We start from the raw sequence: 20,799 nt of genomic DNA, 5'->3' as shown, positions 1-20,799 counted from the left end.
CCATTCAGGAGTCATGGCTCTCTATCATCCCCCCTTATATTCTAACTGGATTTTAACCCAAATCTCTGAGATGACGGTACATTATTTTACCAGAGGCACTACAAATTTTAAGTGCTTTATTCTAATAAGTTCAAATATGGACTAATTTAGGTCACTTCGCATTGGAGTGTGCCTGACCCTTTAATCAAATGGATCTGCACAATTTACTGGAATATGTTTCTCCCCCCCAAGTGTGATTTTATTTCTCGCAGCAGGATAGGTGTTAGCAGCTAAAAGGAAGTGACTATCTAAAATGTAGCCAGTACTTTATTTACTTTGATGCTATAAGTCCATCTTTTAAAATAGTTGTTTAGTAGACTAATACCTACTTTTGTTGAGTGTTAAACAGTTATTGTTTAGCTCATTCTGCATTTGCTTCAGGCTGTTCTTATTAAACAAACTGATATTGATAGCCATCAAGTGCTAGGTATTACTCACACCTCTCACCCTATCCATTAGAAAAAACTGTATATTCACATATTTACATATACGCACAGCAGCATTGTATTGTTTTGGCTGTTCTTAATGACAGGAGAGTGTGATTTTTAATGTCCACATAATTACAGAGAGTGTTGCATTTATATAGAACCGTGCCACATCTTATAAATGGTTGAGATGACCAGTATAAATGCAGGGACCTTCCTTATGTCGTCAGTGCAGCAGCCACCTTATTCACAGCAAGATTTCACAAAAAATAATGCCATGGATAGCTAATTAAAAGGATTTTTGAACTGTTGATTTGAGGAGAAATATTTGCCAGGACTATAGGAAGACCTCTTGAAATTCTTCAAATAACCTTGATTGTAAGTTTATAAAACGCTCATAAATCCAACAGGTTTGTGCAATGTTTTTAGTTCAAGCCTTCACATCAATTTGAAGCTTTTTGCCATTTAGCAAAATTACCCAAATTATTTGTCAAATCTTTTGGAGAAAATGCAACATCACCCTACTTGTACACTCAGGAGTTAGTGTGGGATTGGATTCCTTCATTACACGCCAATTTCACATTGACATAAGCCTTAAGTTGTTTTGCATTACCACGGAAATGGTGGTACCACTGGAGCTGGTTATTAGTTTGATTAGTGCCTTATAAATGCTTTAATTGGTTTTTGGTTTTATAATGGTTAAGTTGGAATTCTGATTGTTTCATTGATGGTTGAGTTTCTACTTATGTTAATAGTGGCAGGTGAGTTTCCGTGATTTAGTTGCTTTTGTGTTAATTTTTCTAACAGTTGGGATGAGTCCATCTTTTCTGATACACTGACACTGGTTGGGTATAATAATACATCTATTTTTCCTGAAGTCAGACTTGAGACAGATACATCCACACGTGCAATCTGTCGGCTATGTATGTTCGGCCTTCCATGGTGTCACCCACCGCACCTTGTGGAAATGTCAAATTGACGGAATCCAAACTTTCTAACTCCCAAATGAAAAATGAGCAGGTACTATGTATGAAATACTGAACAAACTGAATAGCCAGTAACTATATTTCTTTTACAAATCAAGTATTATTGGAAAATAGATACAAATCCCAGACATATGTGGCCTGAGAACATAGTTTACAAACATGTTAGGAATATGTGTAATTTACGACTATGCAGTGCACACCAAAAGTTGGTGTGCAGTGTGTCACTCAGTCCTTCCACCAAAACAATCAACAAATTTACTTTTAAAGAAACTGCCAGAGCTGGTTTGGTATCGCTGTAGTTTTGATGACACTGGTTGCTCTTTTACTGCCTTAAGTGTAGTCTTTCATCAGATGATTTTTTTTAAAGCATAAAGGAGACTTTGAGGCATAATGGGCTCTATATTTATGTATAGATGTGCAATAAACCAGAGTACATTTATGCAAATCATATATAAATACATTGCAAAGATGTATACATAATTGTTCAGTCCCAACCTGTTTCTTACTTCGGGAGTAAGTCATTCATTTCCTCGAATCAGTTCCAACATTCAGTTAGATCCTGATTGATCGGTACCTTAACTCCATTTACCAGCCATGGTTCCATAACCATTAAAATCCTTGACCAACAAAAATCTATCATGCTCAGTTTTGAGATTTGCAATTGACCTCCAGCCTCAACAGCTTTTTGGGGGAAGAGAGTTCCAAATTTGTATGAAAAATTGTTTTTTGACATCACCTCTGAACAGACTAGTTCTAATTTTAAGGTGATTTTCCCTTGTTCTGAATTCTCCAACCAGAGGCAATAGTTTCCTTCTATGGGCACTATTAAATCCTTTAATGATCTTAAACATTTTTATCAGATCGCCCCTTATTCAAGGGACAGTGATGGTCTGCCCATTGTTGAGTAACACTAATTTGATTATAATCAACCTTTATTTCTCACCAACCAGCTGCTTAGATGCTAGCTAAGTGGTTCAGAAATATCATGAAAGACTCAAAGGATTCATTTTCATCTCACTTTGTTTTCTATTTATATTTCTGGTTCATATCCAGTTTCATTAATGCTGCAACAATGAGAGGTCATCAGGAAATGTTTAATCTCCAAAGAGGTTCAGCTCTGTGAGTATGTAAAGCCTTTTACAGCATGCAACCGCCAACAATCTCTTGGACATCTGAAAGTAATATTTTTGAATCAGATAACAGGTGTTTACACAAGCGGACAATGTTTTTCCTTGTATATTGTTATCACATTGACAGGCCACACTGTAATGTACAGCATGTATTTAGGTATGAGAAGATATTACAGTGCTCAAAGGGTTAAATAGTTTTCTACCACAACTTTGTACTTCAGTGTTTAATAAAAACGAGCAGGCGCGGTTTCTTAACGGAAAAACATAGATGATAATCATCTCCTCAAAGCGATATATCACATTCAGAGTAACATTTCTTTCTAGCTGCATGTTGCATGCTTAACCCTTTTACTATGAGGTGTGATTGGCAACTTTCAAAAATACTCTCACGCTTTGCTCTGTCACACACTTGATCAGTGTTCTACTTTTAAACGGATAGTTAAACTTGTTGTTTGATGTTCTGCAGCTGCACTACTGGGCTCTTCAACTGTTTGAAAAATGTACACCTGAGCCAGTGAACAAGCTTGTTTCATATTTTGCAGGTTAGGGATTGGCCTTTTTGAATCCCACCAAATGGCACAAAGCAGCATTTTGCTCAGTCAACATTCAGCATTAGTGAGCCGAAGGCGGTCATTGTCGACCCAACATTTGACCACCACATTTTGGTTTCAAAATTTAAGGAAATCTTTGGGCGGGTTTCTCTGTCTATTCACAGCAGTGGAATTCTCCCGTCTCGCTGCAGTGAATGGGAGATTTGGCAGAGCATCAAATTCTCCGAACTTGCCCGTAGCGGTAGCGGGGCGGACTCGCAACAGAGAATCCCGGCCTGTGTATTTGACAGTTCACAGTTCTCAGCAGCAATAACTACTTTTTGGGATTTCGGAGAGTTGACTGCCACTCTTTTCAAACTCCCAAAGTGATCTAACATCAAGAAACGGAGTCCAAGTAAACCTGGGTAGACATTCTGGCTGAATATTCAGTTATTGGTTTACTTAATGATACATTATTTGTTGTGAATGACTTCATGAAAGATTGTTGCAGCTCACCACATGCTCTTGATCGATTACAATTTTGCTGCATAACCAACATAATAACCTCACTGAAAATCGCTCCTATCCGTAAGCGTTTGAAAACAGTACAAATTTCAAAGGTATATAACATGCTGTAAATGAATGGATATACGGACCATATCCTGAACATGATTTGTGCCAGCATAATCAGGAGTCATTCTGAAATGGAACACTCCGGGTAGCAACTACCTTCATGCCTAAACTTAAAACTATTATCACATTACGTTCAGCCAATGTGGGGACTTTCAAATGATCTGTCCTTTGTTTCTAATTTTCAGTGCCGCATTAAGTCTCTTAATTTTAGTTGTCTTGAAATGGTCTACAAAGGCGAGACACTGTAGGAAACCAGCAGTGAACTTCAAAGCTGTGAGGCAGACTTATAAACTTTGTGGATATTGCAATGGTGAAAGTGGGTGATGTTATCAATATGATTCCTTGAAATGCCAACAGTTTCATCTAATTTATTATTGTCCTGCCCACTTGCAAAGATGTTTGCAACCAGCACATAAATACAGCCTGAAATCACTGCATCCTAACTGAACTAACACTCACTTTAACTTATGCGGAGGACAAGGGCAATGTACGAGGAGAACTCCCTCAATGTTATGAATCTGTTTATAAAATCTTTTATTTTAAAAAAAATCACCTTAACATCATGGAACAGGAATATCCTCAACTGGTCAATTATGTGAGGAAATAAATTGTTGTCATCAATAATTTACTTCTCTTTGATGCACTTTTATATTTTTTTAATGATGGAAACATGTTTATTTCCAACAATTTCAACATTTGGACGATGAAATAAATGCTTTCATAAACTAAATTTCCTGGAAGCAATTTTAAACCTTGATGAAAGCAATAACAAGAAAATATCGGAGGTGAGCGCTCAGGTCGCCATCACCCTTCAGTGCGTCAATTGCAGAGGGGCACTGGAGAGGATGCAGGGGACCCAGGTAAGTGCATATCAGGAACAGGGGGTGCGATCGCTTTCAGGCCTTAACAGCCCTTCATGGTGAGCCTTTAGTTTAATGGGGTATGGCTGTTGGTTTGCAGGCATCGCTTCCATGTCCTCCTTGCTGGGCTTGTGGCGATGTCACTGCTGAGGGATTGCCCTTCTGGAGTAGCAGCTGGAAAGTGAATTTGAGCAGGTGAATCCACAGGGTCAGAACAGCGGTGGCTATGAGGTCCCTGGGTGGGGTCCAGTAAGATGCCAGGCTGCATGAGCAGAGTGGGGGACTCTGGCAAGGGGCAGTTGCCAGCCTCATGAGGGCTGTGCAGGGGGAAGGATGAGTGCAGTCAGAATGAACCCCCACTGTCAGGTTGCACTTTCAAGCCAGAAGGCATGAGATGTCTAGAATTTCAAGATCACTGGTGATGGAGGCCAAGCTGTCAGGGATTAGTATTTGGATGGCTGACTGTTCAAGTTAGTTTAATCTGCAGCCCATGAGAGCTGTGGGAATCTTCAAATGCAACGGATGTGTCTCGCCTGCCACAAGGGGAAGCCAGTTGCCTAATCAGCTAACTGCCCCTTCCTTGATGAGTCAGTTGTGCAAATTTTATAATGCATGAGTATGTCACTGATTGACACCAAATTATTAACCCTTTGGAAACCTGGCCCATATGCCATTGAAGCCCAAGGCTTATACTCACATCTCCATGACAGAGGGGTTACACAGATTTGATCCCCAATACAAGGTGTTTGGTGAAGGTGCTCATCAGTCAGCCCATTCAGAAGATAACAGGAGGCAGTTATTTGCTCCCCTTTAAGGTTAGAATGCAGGTCCATGGAATGCACTCAACTGCCCTAACTCCTCACCCTTGGAGGGGGAATGTGGACTGCTGAAGCTCTCAAGGCTCAAAGAGCTTCATTCAGTTGGAATTGAGAGGGGCAACTGTGGGGAAGAGGTGGAGTGAGGATTATTGGAAAGGTGCTCACATAGAGATGGATGGATGTCCCAGATCGTGAGAGGGCTGTGGACCAGGGCACTGTCAGGCCCCTCATCTCTCATTTTGATGTTGCCTTTCTTTCAGCTTTTGATTTGGCAGAATCATGAAGCCAGTCGGGCCAGCGATTCTTTTGATTGCGATCGACCAGCAGCAGCTGCACGTTCCACAGCACACGGAAGGGACCAGCGTCCTGCAGAGGAGTGGGAGGCAGAACCCATTGATCCTCCCGGAGCAGGGTCACAGATGGTGGAGCCTCAGAGGAGACGCTACCGACCACGGGCATAGCACCGCAGAACTTCCTACCTCCAGATGTCAGAAGTTCAGTGCCAGAGATGAAAGCATCAGTATAGGTGGACAGTGGACCACCTGTGCCAGGTGATGCGAGAGTTCGTACCCCATTGTCTGTGTTGCTGAAAGTCACCACTACTCTGAAACCCAACCAAATGGAGAGCCCATGGAGAGCACAGCGAATTTTCCCACTGGTGCAGATGGCGGGATTCTCTCCAGTTTTCTTACCGGAACCAACACGTGTAAAAATATGGGAAAACCCTGCTCATAGAGTTTTACAGCACAAAAAGAGGCTCTTCGTCCCACTGTGTCTGCGCCAGACATCAAGCACCTATAACTGAGACAGTCGTAAATTCCCGACCTAACACTATTACAGGAGCACGATCACCACAAAAGCTTCCAGCACAAATGGGACCTACTCAGCATCATCCAAATGCCAAGATTTTTTTTAAAAATGGTCCCAGGTTTAATCCATGGTCTGTACAAAGTTAACTGACCTCAGCCAGGGTATTGGTGGGAATTATGAATCAGACTGGAAATGCACATGTGTGGATGTTAGGTGAGGACAGAAGCTGGTCAAGCTGCAAATAGCTGACCCTCACTATCAGGCCTAAGACATGAATAGTGGTTCACCAGAGGGGGTGACCAATACCAAGCAATCAATTAGTGCATTGAGAACAGAAAGAAAACTGAAGAGAAAATAACAAGAAATAATACTGGGCGGCACTTAACTGTTCATATAGTAAGTTCAACATAGAACAGTGAATATTCTGACTGTGGCAGACTCCATTATTTACAATGAGGTTACACTGGCAGAATGTATTACTCTCATATGCTAAATTATAGAGAAACTATGGCTTCATTTCCTGCAATGTGTTTTAAAATATGAAAAATTAGATAATCTGTGCAATCCCAATTCAAAGTCTTGGCATTTAATTATAAGATCCAACAGGGTTGCAGTTTTAGGCTTGGGTTTGAATCATATTTATCTTTCTATTTATTGATACTACAATAGTCATTGCTGTCCTGAACATTTCCGTCTTCATCCGCAGCTTTAAGTAATGTATCCTAAATACATTTAGTTGAAGTATGGTGGGAGGAGGCTTCTGTGGAGCATTCAAAATATGGACACTGAACATTTGGGACAATGGCCTAATTCTACGCATATTCTCCATGCTCTCTCTCCCCTTGCTGTCTTCCTCTGTTAGAATCTGGCAGGCGAGATTCTGCTCCAATCAGCTTTTCGGCACTCAATCAGCAGGGTGAGTTCGCCAATCAGCTAATAATGCTGATAGGGCACCCATTCTAGTTTGAGGGCCAGGTCAGGCCTCCTGAAAGCCATAGGTGAAAAATAAATTGCGGCAATGTCTCAGCTTGTTTTAGTGGAAATTGGGGAAACATTTCTTCTCTTCCTGGTTCCACAAAAATAATTATATCTTAACTTCTGTGCTCCTCATGGGCCAGGTCACCTAATGAAACTGTATAATCTGCATTGCATACACTCCAGTGGTTGAGTTATGGATTAATATATGGGTCATTGTACCCCAGTTTGCATATTAACCAGACTGACCATCTGACTTAGTCCTGTGCTCTGAGTGCCCAGCAGGAGGCCCTCGGGAAAAAGACATTGGCCACATCATCAGTTGGGATACCATATCATTCCCCACCGTTTTGGTAGAATTATCATCCACTTTCACCCACCAGGTAGCGTCACAATCTACACTCAGACTAACTTCAAAATCTCCTTTATATCTCAAGGCTGCGGAACTGTAGTACTTCTTAGACTTCCCTTCCTCTTACAATCTGTATGTATTTAAACCAGACCTTGGTGTCAGCGAATCGACCTCCTCATTTTATTTAATCTTCTCTCTTTTCATGTCTGATGAGTTTGTCAACTAAGGGCCTTGGACAATCACTTGCGGTTTTGCAATTAGAAGCAAAGCAGAATATGCTTTAAGTTGGAAACTGCTGTGTCTCAAATCCATAATGCACAAACTCTTAAGCAATGGATAAAAAGATAATGCATTGACAACAAAGCTAGATAATCAAAATTTAAATGACACTCTTGACCTGTTCGTGGCTGTTGCAGAAGTCAAGTTCCTCCCTATGTTCCTCATTGCAGCAACATGACCCTTTACCATGTATCAATGGTCGCTTGAATAACTGGTTCATTTATTTCTTCCCAGAAGCCCTGCATTGCCAATCATTCAAACTTGGGGGTAATTTAAAAAAGTTAATTGTTGTCCCCAGATCTAGCTGGCCCTGCTCGGAAACTCTTGTATCCTCATATGGGACACCAAATACACATGAAGGCAGTCTGATAGCTTTGCTGGCCTTGTTTCTGTTGTCAGTCAGCTGGCACCTTCTCACTTGCATATGTCCATTCTGAGGAACCTTTGTGTTAAATAATTAATGTTAGTTGCAGAGTGGATCTTCAGTGGCAAAGGGATGAACACCTGCCTTAGAGTTAAACATGCGTGATTGGTGTACTGATGGTGAACACAACAAGCCATTCTGTATTTCTCAAATGTGCCACAAAACAGCACACCAAATTTCATTTTTTTCTTTCAGAAAATGCCGTTAAATATTTCATTGAGAAGCCAGGCAATTATTTACTTGGGTTTAATCAAGTCTCTCCCATTAAATTATCATGCCACCATCGCCGACCACAGTTAGCACCAAGTATGTTCTAGGTTCTACACTCCCAGCACAACTGCAAACGATGGAATAAACACTTTTTTCACCATGGCTGCCTGCCCAAAGCATTCTTTTATCCCCGTGAAAAGCGAGGCAGTTCCTCAATCTCACTGGCACTGACAGGAAATGGCATCTTCTGAACTTCCTTGGTGCTGGTAAGGAGGAGTACTTTTCCTAACCCGCTTTCCTACACTTTTCTAAATTACTACATATTTAAACCTCACATTTTCTTCTCATTATTATTGTCAATACGAATGGGGTTGTACTCCCAGCATGGCCGCTAATGGCATCGTCTTTCCTCTTCATTATCGGTTCCTCGTTGGCCGGGATGCCCAATGAAGAGGACAGTTCAGCCCAGTTAGTAAATAAACTGCGCAGCTCGACAGTTCAGTCTCTGTCACAGGGAAAGTACAACATTTCTGTGACCCTGCTATCTGAAATGTGATTTTAAAAAATGATTTTATTCCAAAACTCTGGGTGAGAAATGTAACGTCTTTACGTATCTGAACACAAAGCCTAAGTATTGTGGACACTTCAATCAGGATTACAGCCTGAAGGGTTAAGCCCAACAAAATCATACATTCTGTCTATTTTAATGCTTCTATTTATTTATTGATTGTCAGGGAGCAGGAACAAATTATCCGGCTAAAGAAGTTTAATATTTACAATGTACACTTTACCGTCAAGTAGCAAGTACACTGTTCAATGTCAGTTCCATTTACAACCATGATTTAACATCAACATCTCATAATAATTCAGTAACTATGAATACAAGTTGTACTTCACATTGGCTAATTCATTGTTTTTCCAGATGCAATTCCGCTTTAACTATTAAATACCATAGCTTCGGATCCCTATCATTAGCTTAAAAATACTGAATAATACATCAGAGATCAGTTGCATTTTTAGTACTGAATCTGCCCTTTTATGGGTTAAATACTGTAGCTAAATAATGTTGATTGTAACCTCAGGTTTGAAATGACTGTTAATCCTGTATGAATACTTTCCATGTTATCTTTATGCCATGTATTTAGGTTTTCAGTGTAAATATGTAATAATTGATATCACTGTACAACACAACTCTGCATTCGCATTTCAAGCAGTGAATAAACCTATTCATGCACACTTTACTTGCAGTAATTACTGTTGATTAAAGCACCAATCTCGGATGATAATTAATCCTGAATGAATGTATTCTATGTTTGATATTTATAAAATGAGTTCTAACTTACTTCGTGGTTCTCTGGGTCCGTCCACAGTGACTTTAATGGCTCTGTGGTAGGTGGCAACTTGAGGAGGGCTGGTGAATACAGTGATTGTCAGTGTGAAGCTTTTACCTACAAGGGGAGAAATAGAAAATATTGTTTATTTTGCCATGTTTCTGCCAGACACGTCAACCATTGAAGACTGTGAGAGGAAAGGGAACAGGAAGGGGACAACATTCCCCAGCCTGTCGATGTAGAGTAGCTTTGCCGCGCACTGCTGATTTTTTTTAAACACAGAAAACTAAAGTTTATTATGAAATAAACCCGGGTGGATGTACTACGGATGGATTTCATTGGTTCCAGGTTGTGTCTCTATGGGAGTACCGTTTGTGAGTGACCAGCTAACTTGCCTTATTTCAACTTGCTCTAAAAATCCTCTTGGCCACCCCCCCCCCCCCCCCCCCCCCCCCCCCACCTCCAGAATCATGCCACATTAGTAAAGTGGGATCTTTCTGGGCACTTGTCATCTCTTGGTCACGATCTCTACTGCTCCATGATCTGTTATTTGAAGGTGGAATTTAAATAGAACGACTTGTGTTCTGAAAGATTTTTTTCTGCTGTCATAAACGTGAGACCTAATAGGACAGTGGCATTGTCTGCCTCAGCAGCGAATATCAAGAAATCGCCCAGCTGAGAGCAGTTGGTGAGAAATCCAGGCAGCCTTTGCAATGAAGCTTTCAAAGAATGACTCACATTGAGGTTGCAACCAAATATATATGCCGAATTAATTTGCCAATGGCATTCAGGAATGTCTATTCACTGACTGAGACAATTCCCTATTTTCACACATGATTGTCATTCATGGTGGTCTGACAGGGGGGTACAGTCCATCATATGACAATACAAACTCCTGTATTCTGAAAGGGAGCGTGCTGCAATCAGATATCTTACTCTGAACACTTTTGTTGTCTGCTTTTGAATCGGAAATTATTTGTTCAGATAATTTTATACATAAACCTATCCTCAAATGCATCTTATTCCTCTTCATACAGTTCAGCATATCCTCTCCACTGATCATTGACCCATGCATTGCTGTTGTACAGAAAGCAGGGCATGGAATTTCCACTCAGTTGTGCCGACATTTTCAGCCAGGTTTTGATGAAATCAACGAAAACAGAGCAAGAGATTGCGGAAATTAAGCACAATTAAAAGTTCAGCGTAACTCAAGTTTCTGAGATCTTTTGGGCCTGTTTTAAGAACATTTTTGCAAGTCGGCCTCACCCTCAAAACTGACCGTGTCCCCAGGATGAATTCATGACCATTAGGGGCTTTCACAAATCGCAGGTCTTCAAGGAGCTGGTGCTTTGGACAACATTTTGCAAAAAATAACTACTTGCAAGACATTCAAAGATGGACTTAATTTAAAAAAAAATATGACTTTTGTTTAATGTGCAAAGAAACTGACTAATAGATCTTAATATAGACGGAAAATAATTTTTGCAGCTTTTTTGAAGGTGAATGTTGGTAATTTACATTTGCTTGACTCAGAGGTAATGCTTTGTCACTCTGATTACAAAAGCTTATTTTTGTGATGTGATAAACTTAATTTCAGCTGTCTTAATGAAAACCCAATTACCATTTTTAAGTTTGTGAAGGAAAATGATTCATAGAAAACTCTCTTTTAAATTAGTATTTAAAATGCTACTCAATTGCATTGATTCAAGGCAGATTTTGAAGTCAGACAAATGGATTTGAATAAAAACTCTGGGACTGGGGGTTGAACTCTTTTCAAAACAGGAAAAACGTGGGGCAGAATTTGCAACTAAGTCAGCAATGGCACAGAAATTCCACCCGTGTGTTTATAAATTTCAAATTGCACAAGAAATCCTAAGATGTATATCATTAGGTAATAAAAATCATCTCGTATCTTTTTGAACTAGAGAATCTGGCATAAATGATTGGAGAATGAGAGGTTATGATCCCATAAACCTTTCTTATGCTTTTGAATGGGAAAGAATCAGCTGACCTATCGTAAAATAGGGCATCTGCTAGTAAGGAGAAATCTAAAGTCATTGTTCGATTGAGAAACAAGAATCTATAGTTTTGTTTAGTTTCCTCAAAACCCTAATCTCCAAATGTTAGGAAGTTAAGGAACGAAAATTGGAATCACAAAGCCTAAACATTTTAAAGCCGAGAAAGACTCTTCATAGTGTGGTGACCACAGCTGACAACAGTAACCAGAGTCTTTCAACCACTGGGATGAAATTGGCTACTGTTAGGCCATCACAAATGTTGGTTCTGTGAAATTTCACATGGGCAACATTAAATGAATAAATGTTTGCCACTGAACAAGAGAACACACAATGGTGGTAAAATCACACCTCTCAAACTGAGTCAGTGTGAGGCCACAGGGATATTACAACTGGTTTTATACTAGGTCAGCTATCTATTATGCAACCATTTTCCAATTTTCATTATTTTAATTTGCATCACACTACATGCACATTGAATAGTTTTAAAGATTTGCCAGATGACAAATGAGAATTAAGATCTGAGTACAACAATGGGCATTTTCATAAATTTAAAGAACTGTCTCTTAAAGCGTTCAAATTAAAATTTTGGTGAGGCTGCTTGACATTTAATAGAGGTGACATGGTGCTCAATCCAGTCCTGTGATGTGATTCACTGCCGAATGCTGTTATGGGGCATTTTTGTGGTTCACTATGGCCTGTGAGAAGGAGAATCGAACTGGCCATGAGTCAACATTCACTTTATTAATAGCATTATATTTATTACAAATCATTCTCCAGTCAGATTTACCAACTCAGTTCTTAATAACTGATCAAGAATATGTATCAAAGGGCAGTATGGTGGCGCAGTGGGTTAGCTCTGCAGTCTCACAGCGGTGAGGTCCCAGGTTCGATCCCAGCTCTGGGTCACTGTCTGTGTGGAGTTTGCACATTCTCCCCGTGTTTGTGTGGGTTTCACCCCCACAACCCAAAGATGTGCAGGCTAGGTGGATTGGCCACACTAAATTGCCCCTTAATTGGAAAAAAATAATTGGATACTCTAAATTTATTTTAAAAAAGAACATGTATCAAACAGATTAAAAGGAAATAATGGTCTGGGCAATCCTTTGCAACGTTTCAATCATATTTCTACATTCTCCCCAGATTTTTGCACATTAGTACCTGAATATGTTAGAAGGCAATGTTTTTAACAGAGCGCGTCAGATACCAATTGGTCATGCAATGGGAATGAGTATTATCGGAAAATCTGGTACAGTTTGACCTGATTGAAGTGAAATTGTAGTGCATGTTACACTACCCTTTTTAGGTAAAAATATTACCATTATGAATGAAATGATGTTCTACCAATAGGAATCATTCTTTGCAGTCCTGAATTACCGTTGGCTTTCTCATTTAACTATCAACTACACAACATCTAGTAGGACTGTGTTCTTGTTCTATTCTGGTTGACATTGTGAATAGGTTTTTCTGATCTAATTGTAAGGAAACATGGACTGTAAATGTAAACATGGGCCGGGGAAAGGGAAACCATTCACATGACAGAAATATACAATTAAACTATAAAATAAAGGTTTATAAATAATATATTGGCAACTTGCTTCATTTTCAATTTTATTACTAGAAATATTCAATCATCTGTTTATATACCTGTAATGTACTGAGTGAAATGCCACCAAGGTGGCATCAAGTTGTGGTAAACAGGGGTTCCACTCAACAGGAATTGACTTCTATTTTTGATGCAGTGTATATCGTCATATATCATCACTAGCCAAACCCACAGAAAATGGGTCACTAGAGTTTCTAAGTAATTAGCTGAGAATTCATATAAATTAAAACAGATTGAGAGGGTTGTATTCATTGCTCAAGAAATGTGATTGGCTCTAAGAAGACAGATTTGTATTGTTATGAGTGTAAGATTTAGGACTGAAAGCGTGAGTACATGTTAACACATAAGGTTGTACTCTGGTACCTCTTAGCATGTTGATTTTAGTGCCGACAACTGCATTCTGGCAGGAGGATGATGTTTGCAAGGTCCTTATGAATATTAGCATAGTGAAAATGACTATTGAAATACTAATAGAATAGTAAAATCACTGAACAAACAGCAATAATCCAAATTTTGAGAACTGTACCATAAAACTAGATACATGCCATCAAATTTTCATTTAGCAAAATTTTAAACCAATGCATTTTTTACAAAAAAAGATGCAAGAGCATCTTTATTTACAGACTGCCTTTGAAAGCCAACTAATACTTTTTATCGGCCACAACTACCAAAAAATAGAAATAATCCTATATTTTCTTCTGAACATTTATTTTTTGTTAACTTCAGCTTTACAAAATAATACTCCATGTTTGGGCCAGGAGATCAAATGCTATATTTGCAAGCTAGTTTAATTACTAAAACTGTTTTATGTCAAAGTCAATTGACTGTTCAAAATTTTATTCTGTGTATAATTTTATATTGTATAATTGCAGGTTAGGTTCTTTATATATAATGTTCATCTGGCGTTTTTGTTTCCCCAAGCTACTAGTTGCGTCACATCATGTTCAAACACTACAATTATATAAGTAAATAAAATATTTGCCATATTTGCCTAAATGGCTTTTAAAAACAAACTTTTGCAATCATTAATGGATACACCTGTCAGTTGTTGTTAACTCATTAAAACTGATTCTTCTTTTGTGGTTCCTATACATGTGTATGTTATAGAAATGCTTTCTACAGATACAATTGTGAGATTTGGAAATCTAAAGCTGAATAAGCAAAACTCAGTGAAAGGGGCCACTGCCCCCAATACAATTTTAAAAAATAATCAATTCCAATGAATGTACAAATAATTTCCATTCAATGGTTTACAACCACTGACCTATTCTTGCATTTAATTTGACATAAGTATCTTAGGTGTGTTACTCTACAGCTTCTCCTGTAAATAGAAATACTTTTTAAAAAATTGATGTTTTGGCTGCAAAATGCATCTGGTGACAAAATGTAAAGCATTTATCAATGATCAGCAAAGGTTTTTTTATAATAATAATAAGGCCATTAAAGTAGATATTAAAATTGTCCTAATCTGGCCAAGTCCTTCAGTTATAAGAATTAAATTACAACCATGAAGCTAATTATGAGGAAACAAAAATCTAAATCTCACCTGGGATTGCACTAAATTTTTATGTGAATGAGAAAATAAGAGTCTAATGCAATCATTAAACATTGTGTGTGGCACTTTGTCAATGGAATGCTGATTAAACAGAAGATGTAGTTGAGCAGGAATGTTCAAAAATATGTACCAATAATTCAGAAATAGAAGGAAACTCCAAACTCACATCACAGATGCCAGTGTAAGGACAATTAGGGATTGGGAAATAAATGCAGGCATTACCAATCAGACATCCCAGGGAATAATAAAAAAGTATCGACATCAGCACCACTGGCTAGTGAAGATTCACATCTACACAGAGCTCTTACTGAGGAAAGTGTCTCAGAGCGATATGACATGCAGTTAATAAAACATTGCCCTTCCTGCTTAAATATTTTCTAAACCACATTTTCACTTCAATTACATGCCAATTTTCTTATGGTAACAATCTTACATTTTCGTGTTTTCTTAGATGGCTTTAACAGCAAATAATCAAATATTGCACATGAACAAACATATGTGCATGTAAACAGATTGACGGTCTATTGAAGAATAGTTTTAAGGTACTCAGAGGTTTATGTGGCTTAAGGGTATTAGGGGGCAAAATTTTGAACAACATATTTGTACTTTTTAACCAGGGGTGGTGGTCTACATTATTTAAGAGCATCTGCTTTGTCTGTGAAGACTAATTTATTATCGGTGATCCATCTCACAAAGGTGCTTGTGAATGGTTATTGTAGACTGTTCTGGCTGCTAAAAACATGGTGCCAAATGTAGGCAGGGATTAATATCTGAATAAATCAATTGTAGCGTTTACTCGCAATGATTTTAAAGATAATTAGAAGGCTTGTTTTCTTTACAAATTGGCCTTATCTTCAAACCGGTGCTTTCCGCTCCTGCAGCCAGCTAGCGACTTTGAATAAAAAAATGTCCTGCACTTATTCCTCTGCAGGTCAGAACTTTAGTGGTGTTTTTTTTTGCTCTGGTGTAACCGAATAATGTTACTGAATGGTTACTGGGAAAAATTATAATCCAAACGATCGCGGGCTCTTTACAGAAGTTTAAAGATTCCTTAAACGCAAAAGGCGGCAAACCCCTTTGGACGGAACAAAGACATCTAAATGAAGACATCAAAATCGACCCAGATTGAAGTTGCATGCGGTTTGATTTTTTTTAAAATCTCTAAATAACGGCCCAAACAAAACTCTCACCCACACCACAAAAAACAAAATCAGCTTCCCTGTGATTGCAATTCAATTTAGCAGGATCTGCTGATCCAAAGTCGTAAAAGAGAAACCTTTCTCTCGTTCTGCGAGCGGTTGGAATTTGTTTTCTGCGTAGAAAATCGGGAAAGCAGGAGGGAACGAGGAGGAAAAGGGCATTGCCAAAAATCCCGCGAGAGGGTTGAAGGAGCTGCTGTTAAAGCTGGACCTTCTGGATTTCCTAAGCTGAGGAAATCGACTTCCAATCGAACAGGCTTGGTTGGAGGATTGGGAAACTGAATGTGTTTTGTTCTTAAAGGAGAAAAGTAAAGTCAGAACATATGAGGGTGTTGCGAGGTATTTACCCGGGAACGCATCAAGAGAAATTGCTTCAATTCATGAAATAACAACTGCCCGAATGTCAATTTCAATTTGTGAAATCAACCACAAATGAACATCACTGAAGGCGAGTGAATACGTTTTTGGGGGGAAAAATACGGGTGAATGGAGGTGGAAAGGGAGAGATTTGTCAAAAGCATGGGTTGTCATGGCCTTTGGGTCGAATGGCTGGTGAATTGCGGTGTGAAATGACTGTAGATGATTTTAAAAGCCTCACGTCGGCGAGGGGAAAAGTGCGCAGGGATGCCTCAGCGTTCAGCCACCAGCCCGCAAGAGCATTCCCTGGTGTTGTTGGGGAAACAAAAAGAGGTTACTGACAACCCCGAACCCCCACCCAAAAAACCACAAATCATTCGAGTGCCGTTGGTGCAAATACCTCGTCCGCTTCTCCCCACAAATCTGAGGTCATTGAATCGGGCGACAGTATTTTTCATCACAGCCGAAGCGTTCCGCAGTTCTGCCGAGTAGTTCTCGTCGTTTCCAGCCATCACAGTGACCAGGGTGCCATCCGGAACATCTCCAAGAGCCACCACCTGCACAGAAAGCGAATCACCCGTCACTCGGGGTTAAAACATCTCCACAAACACACACACACAAGTGAAACCTACACAGCGACAAAATGCGCTGACAGCTCAGAATGCCTGCCCACACTGCAATACAGGGCAGGCCAATTCCTGTGCCTAAACTCACATAAAATCAACACCAATTAGATAAAGCTATAAATGGTACATCTACCCTCCTCCTCATCGCATTTAGAAAAAAAAAATGATGCGCACGGAGTGAGCGTCTACGTCTTTAAATATCGAAGAATGAAATTTTGTCTTCAACAAGGACATTAGCTTCAAAGGAAAATAACTGGGAATCTATCCCCACCCAATCTCAGGCAGCCCTGTTTTTTCCCCAATTAGTTAGCTGCAATCCGGTGTCATTCCATCACTTCAAGTTTGGCGAAAAAGCCCATCATCGTTATTATTTTTTCCCAATTCGCCTACAGCACCAATATCGGATTAAATCATTGGTGTTAATAGGAAGGAGAGTATGGGCATGGTTTCATCCAATCTCCTTCTTCCAAAACTGCAGGAACTGGATGTGAACAACGTGCGAAATGCTGACCTACCTGCGACAAGCTGAGCTGGGTCAAACCTTTACAATTTGAAGGCTGAACCCACTTCGATTTACATCCTGCACATTGTAACGGATGGTTTTGAGTCGCTTCACATCTTCCTCCATAATTAGCTATCTGAAAATTCTAACTGGTCCAATTTGTGTGTGGAAGAATGTAATTGACGCGCTGCTTATTGCATTGGGCATAATTCATTCACACTGACAAAATTCAACCGTTTTCCCCCGTCTGCAGAATGTTGCACTCAACATGGCAGAGACAGCAACTGGGCCCAACTTTCTGACTGAACTGACAGGCTATCCTCTTCAGCCGTGAGGCTCATGGTTTAAAAAACGGTGAAATATTAAGAAATTTCCAATCATGTATGATGTTTGCTTCACTTCCAAGAGGAGGGAAAAAAATCTAACAGGATTTTTTTTTAAACGACGAAAAGCTGCCGGGGTGGTTAATAGCCGCCAATCTGTGTGATTTGGTTGAATTTTCTGCTATTTGCCAGGCCAGAGTTTCATAGAATTTCATAGAATTTACAGTGCAGAAGTGCAGAAGTTATCACAGATCTCGAACCATCTTACATATCTTGTACTTGTGTATTTGTGCTGCTGTTTAATTATATTCGGACTAGACAGAAATTTCATTCCCCCACTGCTCTGGAGGTGCAGTCCAATTCTAAGCACTTACATTGTCAATTTCATGGGATTGATAACAATTTATTAATTAAAGAGGATCATATATAAACTTTTTTTTAAAAAATCCACATTTTCATTAACAAGGATAATTGAACCTCTTTACACGGGCGGTGCAGATATTAAAAGTAATTGTTTGCTTATTTGGTTACATTTTTTTTATGTCTTTTTTTAAAAAATCAGTGTGTCGCATGTTTTCATTCAAATTAAAGATGATGGTCTAAACATAATTGCGTGCCTACACAGACACCGGCCTGTGTATAAATATTGCGGTTGTGGTTGTAAAATGTGGCAGAAACTTTCCCAATTTGACACAAAGAAAAAGTTTCAACCAACAGAAAAGATACTGACCTTAAATGCCACAGGCAGCGTCTTGTTGCATCTCCAGTGGGAAGGAAGCACCGAACAGAGGAAGTTGGGACTGTCAGTCCGGACCAATTCGCCAGCGTGATCCTGCAGGACATCGACCACGGTGCGGGTCTCGGGCCGGATTCGGGACAGCCCGGCGGGAGTGGGCTGACTCAGTGAAACCGGTTCGCTCATCTTCCCCGAGGGAGTCAGCGTGGTGGAGGGAGGAGTGAAGCGCCTGCTAGTGCTTGGATCTACGGGAATACGCATCACAACACTCGGGTTAGAAGACAGCAACAAAGGAGGGTTTTCAGGCAAGGCAGGCAACCGCTTCAAATAGTGCCTGCGGTTAAATAACCTTCTGCCTTTTAAAAAATTTGGTGGGAAAGTCTTTCCTCTCAAACGCCAACTTAAAAAAAACTGCAGTCCTACAATCAACTTTTTTCCCCCCTCTCAGTTCAAGGTTTCAGATCGTCAATGGAAATGTCCACAGTTTCAACTTGTTTCCTTCCTATTTATTGAGATACTGAATAGTCCATTCCTCATGTCCATAAGATCACTCAGAAAGTATGAGGATCTGCGCCTGGTGCAAAGAGGCTTATCTTTTTTTAAATATATATTGCTGTTGTTGTTGTTGCAAAGCGACCTCCTAAGAATCAGCGAGCTCTTCAAGCCAAGAATTCTGTAACTTCAAAGCGGCTGAACACCATTTCCCCCCGTGCAGCTCGACGTGATCATTATGGTGAAGCCGTAACTTCTAACTCCCCACACACGCCGAGCTAAAACCCAGAAGAGGCGACGATCACTTTCAGTATCACTGCAGCCCCCGTCAACGTCTATATCATGAAACAAGAGATCTTGGCCACCTCCAAACCGCGCACCCAAACCGGCGCTGCAGCGTTTCACAGCAAGATTTGCACACAAAAAGAAGACAAAAGTATTTTTTTTACAACTATTCCTAAAGGTTGCAGTCTGCTAGACGAATCTCCACATAAATTTACTGAAATCCTTGGGTTTCTTTCAGAAAGTTTGCCCGCTTTCTCTGATTAGAGCAGGGAAGTACAACTGAGCTGCCAATATACAGCCTCCGTCACCTAACCTGCTGGGGAGGAGGGGGGACGGCCGTGATTGACAGCTCTCTCAGCCAGTCACTTCTTGCAATGTCGCCCTTGGAACTCTGGCAGCCAGTGATGTCGGGTCACGCCCCGAAGAAGGCGGGGCAACCCCTTGTGGTCCCGCCCCCTCCTCCCCCACGTTTTGCGCCCAACCTCACTCAAGATGCTTGTGCAATTTCTTTTCGCGTTTTATTAATATGTTTACATAGCTGACATAGTTCAGCAGAACATTACAAACAGTACTTTTCTTGGGTAAAGACCCACTATTCGGTACTGTTTAGATGAGGATTTGTTTGTTTTATAACGAAAGGTTATAAAACAATCAGCCGGACTTCCACAACTCGGGGGGTACAAGAATTGTGGGACAGATCAGGCAGCGAGTAGATGTAAAAATAACATTAATGTATCTGCTCAATGTGAACAACGATTAGATGGAATGACTGCACGTGGACGCCTACATATTTAGATACATGTTATAGACGGTAAAACAGCTATTGTTTATGACTATCCTTATGTTACATGTCTGTTCACACGAACAGGTCGTTCTTGTCATTTACATGTGCAGTGTATCAATGTGACTGCACACAGGTTTGGATAGATTGGTTCCAATCTAGGTCCCCCCACCCTCCCCACACGCACACTTTGGGACGATATTTGGTGTACCTGTCAATTATGTATTTTTGTCTTTAACATAATTGAAATGATGATGGGTATAACTCTAATAACGCCCACTCCATTAGTGAGGGGGGATCATTAAGTTGTCTTTTTCAGAACCAGGCGGGGACAGGCGAAAATTAGGTGGATGGAATACTTTTTTTGGGGGAGCAGACCCAGGAGTTAAACAATCTTTCCAGGAATGTGGCAGCAAGAGCATTGTACTCATCGCCCCTTCAGGAAACAGGCAAACACCATGGAGCATAGGCGCCTGGAGGTTCATTTTCATGGATGAAATTCGATTCTTTGCTGATTCCT

The 20,799-nt window shown here is 40.1% G+C and overlaps 1 protein-coding gene across 2 annotated transcripts in view; it reads right to left on the bottom strand.

Moving 5' to 3' along the window:
* The window catches only part of runx3 (RUNX family transcription factor 3), a 71,131-nt gene extending 51,341 nt beyond the window's left edge, over window positions 1-19,790 (bottom strand). For both annotated transcript variants that reach the window (XM_038799572.1, XM_038799581.1), the window contains exons 1-3: window positions 18,716-19,790; window positions 16,935-17,091; window positions 9,815-9,919 (exon numbers count right to left, since the gene is read on the bottom strand). In XM_038799572.1, coding sequence (XP_038655500.1) covers window positions 9,815-9,919; window positions 16,935-17,091; window positions 18,716-18,982 — 529 coding nt within the window. In that variant the 5' untranslated portion in view covers window positions 18,983-19,790. The remainder of the gene's footprint in view (window positions 1-9,814; window positions 9,920-16,934; window positions 17,092-18,715) is intronic.
* Window positions 19,791-20,799: the final 1,009 nt, after the last annotated feature.

This window comes from Scyliorhinus canicula, chromosome 1 (genome assembly GCF_902713615.1).
Source record: "Scyliorhinus canicula chromosome 1, sScyCan1.1, whole genome shotgun sequence".
Taxonomy (NCBI): domain Eukaryota; kingdom Metazoa; phylum Chordata; class Chondrichthyes; order Carcharhiniformes; family Scyliorhinidae; genus Scyliorhinus; species Scyliorhinus canicula.
This window is presented reverse-complemented; position numbering and strand designations above follow the sequence as displayed.